Source organism: Pagrus major, chromosome 19 (assembly GCF_040436345.1).
Source record: "Pagrus major chromosome 19, Pma_NU_1.0".
Lineage (NCBI taxonomy): Eukaryota > Metazoa > Chordata > Actinopteri > Spariformes > Sparidae > Pagrus > Pagrus major.
In genome coordinates, this window is record NC_133233.1 from 18,335,968 (window position 1) to 18,340,648 (window position 4,681).

The 4,681-nt window shown below is 38.4% G+C and overlaps 1 protein-coding gene across 1 annotated transcript; it reads right to left on the reverse strand.

The window, feature by feature from the left end:
* Nucleotides 1–448: 448 nt before the first annotated feature.
* On the reverse strand, nucleotides 449–1,503 carry LOC141014544 (B-type lectin plumieribetin-like). The gene is made up of 3 exons (XM_073488384.1): nucleotides 1,322–1,503; nucleotides 1,007–1,100; nucleotides 449–823 (listed from the first exon to the last, which is right to left on the reverse strand). Exons 2-3 carry the CDS (start codon nucleotides 1,094–1,096, stop codon nucleotides 575–577), a joined length of 339 nt encoding a protein of 112 aa, XP_073344485.1. The 5' UTR covers nucleotides 1,097–1,100; nucleotides 1,322–1,503; the 3' UTR covers nucleotides 449–574.
* Nucleotides 1,504–4,681: the final 3,178 nt, after the last annotated feature.

Sequence of the window (4,681 nt, forward strand, 5' to 3'; positions counted from 1 at the left end):
ACAGACTTTAGATTGTGTGTTGTGTATGATATGTTCAAAAAAACCTTTAAACCATACATTTTAATCACATTTGTCAAATTTGTGAGAATCTCCTACCTAAGATTCAGCATGAAGATGAGCACAATTTACTATTTAAAGGAGATTTAACACTTTTCTAATATGCAGACAGGTAAACGCAGGTAATGTGAGGCATATGTGGAAACAGAGACTGGGATTAGACTGACATCTTGTGGTGCCTTGTTGCAGTAACAAAATTTCTTTGGTCTCAACAAACTCATGTATCTCCTCAGCACCACATATGGTTCAATAATACATTTACAGTTTTTACGACTCAAAGTCTTGGATTTACAGACTGGTTGTTTTATTATGTACACAGACAAAAGTATTGTAATCTTAGAACTGTCTAAGTGAACCAGTCAGTCATAGTACATCGTACATTATAAAAATGTGCTTTTATTTGATTCCAGATTACATAGTAAGCAGGTTAACTGTAATTCACATTGACATCTGGAGATGACTTTCACCTGCAGAACATTCACTTTCAAAATACTGACATCATTTCATAATTTCGTTTTTAGTTAGCAGAGCTCCAAATTTGTTCATCCCTGTACAGCCTCAGTTTGCCATCATCGGTCAGCGTTACACGGCACATCTCGACCTCTTTGGACTGGTAGGTGTTTGTGGCCCACTTGGGTTTGTTACCCCTGTTGTAAATGACCAGGTTGCAGTCGGACTGCATGCACAGGCGGAAACCACCTGATCCACATGTGTTAGAAGCCCAGACAGCTCTGCCGTCATCATAGAGGACAAAGTTACCATCATCCTGCAGAGCAGAAATGGAGACATTTGGCTGTTATGGAAATGTGCATTTCCTAAATACATTTTTTAAAAAGAAAATCACAAAGTTGAATCATCATTTTCTTATGTATTTCATTTTAGACAGCTTGCTAAGTAATTTATACATTTTGATGACCTTCTAGACTACAAAGAAATCTGGTTTACTCACCTGGAAAACAGCCTTCCACTTCCCATTGTTGGACAACAGGTACTCTCCCCTACGAAGCTCTTCATTTTTTAACAAACTGTTCTTGCTCATGATTCTGCAACAAAAAGAAAAACCTGTGTTGTATCTCTGTAAAACACTGAAAAGCAATGAAAACATATGTTTTGTGAATTGAATTTGGTATTGTTACCTATTACTATTATATACTTCATGTCAGCAGCACAGACAGAACAGTAAACTGCAACGACTCCTTCACACATTAAACTACTCTTGCACAGTATGAATTCATTCATCAGCATAAAAGTAAAGAATACTTACAGGCTTGAATGTCCCACCACAGTCAGACTACAAGCAGAGGAAGAGGAGTGAAGTGAAAGTGAAAGATGTTAAACTCACTATTATTTATACCTAAACTGGGGGTGGAGAGAGAAGGGTCCTTATCATATGTTTCCATTTTTGGGAACTCTGCTTCTACATTGCTGACTCCCCCCCTGGTCATTTTCACTTTTGGTTTCAATCTGATACCAAACAAGGGCAAAGGCAGGGCCGGCCGCTGGCATAAACACTCTATGCGGTTGTTTAGGGCCACAACCACTAGAGGGGGCCACACGATCAGTGTGTTATTGGATTTTTGATCCTCTCTTTATTTCAACATATACTACAATACAATGACGGTAACATATCAATTTAAACAGACGTATTAGTACAGGGGTGAAAAATAAACCAGTAAAGTAAGTTAGTTTGTGGCCGCTCCCTCCTCCGTGCGTAACCATGGTGACAACGCAGCCGCAGCGGTCGGCAACCGCGGCATTGTGGGCATCGTTATTTCGCTGGTGTGGGAAATTAACAACACTACAATGGCTCCTAAAAGAAAATTTAGGAGTGGTGCGGAAGGACGAAAAAAAAGAAAAATCGAGACGGAAAGAAGATCACAAGATAAAGGTATGTTATAATGTGACTGTTTGATTCATTTCATTTCAATCAGATTAAATAATCTGCCGTTTTTTCTTATTTGAAACAGCCATTTTTGCTTATGAAACACCAGATGAACCAGTCAAGGATGCCCTGAAGAAGCTAGAGACCACATTTTTCAATGTGGTCGTCGACTCGGCTATTACATCTTTGGATGACCGGTTTGAAACACTTGGACAAGTTAAAAGCAAGTTTGGGGTACTGCAGAACTTCTCAACCTTGGATGATGAAGCACTCAAGAAACAATGTGAGGAACTTGAGAGTACATTGAGGATTGGAGAGGAAGCAGATATTGATGGGAGAGAGCTTGCCATGGAAATCAGGAACCTTCCTCAGCTACCCACAAACAGGATGTCTGCATTTGAACTGCTGGACTTTGTCCACAAGATGGAACTGACAGTTGTATCCAAATCTTTGGATATCCCTGAGGATTGCCTGTACCCTACCAGTGACAGTGGCATCAGCTGAAAGAAGCTTTTCAAAGCTTAAACTGATAAAGACATACCTGCGATCATCTATGGCACAAGACCGCCTCACAGGACTTGCCATCATTAGTATAAACCATGAGGTTGGCAGACAGGTGTCTTAAGATGATGTCACTGATGATTTTGCTTCAAGAAAAGCAAGGAGGCAAAAATTTTGAGGACTTTCTCACTGATGTTGGATGGTGGTGAAAGGATGAATAGCTATAGTTTTTACAGTAGCATATAGCTGTTATTTTGTACAATAGTTAACACTTTTCACTATTTCACTATATTTATTTTGAATACTTTGCACTGTTATGTTAAAAAAATGTTAATTTTTCATTTCTATTTATTTGTCAGAATATTTTAGGTTTAATTGGTGTTCATTTGTCATTGCCTTTATTTATAGACCTTGTTATATGCAAGTTAGTTGCTTTTATAGTTTAAATATGTTGACTTTATTTATTATTTTGAATATTTTTCACTCTTATTGATCATTGCTATTTTTCAAAATATTTTAGTTTTTATTGGTGTTCATTTGTCATTGTTTTTACTTTGTTACATGCAAGTTAGTTATTTTTTATTATTTAGAATACTTTCAATTGTCTTAGCCTCTCAAAATTTGATATATATTTTAATATACCGATACATTGTTCTAAAATAAAGTTTGTTTGTTGTTAATTCAAGTGCATGTGTGTTTTCATTCAGTTACAAGCAGTGCGTGTGATTTAGTGGTTGCCCTGTGAGTGTTTTGGGGCCACACACAAAATCTTGCTTAGGGCCACCAAAATCCTAGGGCCGGCCCTGGGCAAAGGTCAACTGATATTCTTTTTAATCATCAAAAGCTGTCATGTTTTGAGTTTTCGCTTTAGTTATTTATTGCATTTTGCTTTTCACTTTGTCCCTTTGTCCTTCTCCTGCCATTTTTCTGTTCACCTGTCTATTTAAGCCAGTTTTTCTCTTTCTCTTTTTCAGTTCGTCTGTTGTTGTCATGCATCTCCTGCGTTCCTGTTCTGTATCTCTACTTCATACCTGTGTCTCCTGTGATTTGCCCCTGTCTGCTTTTTTTTCTCCTGCATTTTGTCTTTTGGATATTGTTTGAGTTTGGACTTTGGACATCAGCTTTATATTAATAAAGATCACTTTTTGTTCAGTTACCTGTCTGCCTGTGTGTATTGTGTTTGGGTCCCTTTTTGTTTATACCTGACAGTATGAACTGACCAAAACTATGAACCCAGCAGACCAAGGAGGTCGGCTCTGTTTTTGAAAAATCTTCTTGGCACTCAAAGGCTCTGTGGACTTGGAGAGAAAGTTCTTTGTTTATAACCCAATGGGAAGTGGTGCCCCGGTAGCTCACTTGGTAGAGCAGGTGTCCCAAGTACAGAGGCCTTGTCCTTGCTGCAGCGGCCCACAGTTCATGTCTGACCTGCAGCCCTTTATATATATTTATGTAGCCTGTGGAATAATGCTGTAGTCAGTTCAAATGGATAGATGGATTCCAAATGCTGTGTCAGATCCTAATGGTAGATGTGTAAATATCTGTCTCTGTCTCGCAATAAATGTAGAACAGAAACATATAACTCAGTTTGTAACTGCTCCTTTCAACAAGTGTCATTGTTCTGCATATTCCTTAATGGTAATGTGCGGGTTCAGGGTTGGTCAGTATACACTGCAGGTACAGAGTAGGACCAAAGAGACCACAAAGGAGAGCCCTGCATTGGGTTTGGGATCCTGTGGGTCTCACAGAATCAAATGCAAATCTGATGAGAACGGCTGGTTTTAAGATGTGAGAAAGATTGAAATTTTGTTTAAATGTTAATTAAAACAATCTTATGTCTCAAGCCACTGCTGATGTTTTCAGTTTTAGTTCCAGTGCCTGAACGTAAGAATACAAAAGTGTAATAATGCTGCAGTCAGTTCAAGTGGATAGATGGATGGTATTGGAAGCTTGCCTTTGGCGGAAAACCATGTTGAATATTTTACTGATACGATCAGTGTCAATGTTCTTGTGACTTGACGAGGAAGTTCTTTAACAACAGGGGTTTTCCCACAAAGCGGTTTGATGAGTTCTGGTTTCTCTCCGTTTGCTTTTCAAACATTCTTAACATTCACTCTCTCACAAAAGAGTTCATTGATTCTGTGTGATCTCCCGTCCCGATATCAATAAGGAAATACATATCAATAATAACGCAGTGAAATTACTGCCGTTGTGCATAATCACATACTAATCACAGTTATTATA

Excerpts from the sequence above, each read along its gene's own strand:
- LOC141014544 (XM_073488384.1), bottom strand. The coding sequence starts at position 1,096 with ATGAGCAAGAACAGTTTGTTAAAAAATGAAGAGCTTCGTAGGGGAGAG. Across the intron at positions 824-1,006 it reads AGTGGAAGGCTGTTTTCCAG|GATGATGGTAACTTTGTCCT; the intron begins GTGAGTAAACCA and ends TCTGCTCTGCAG.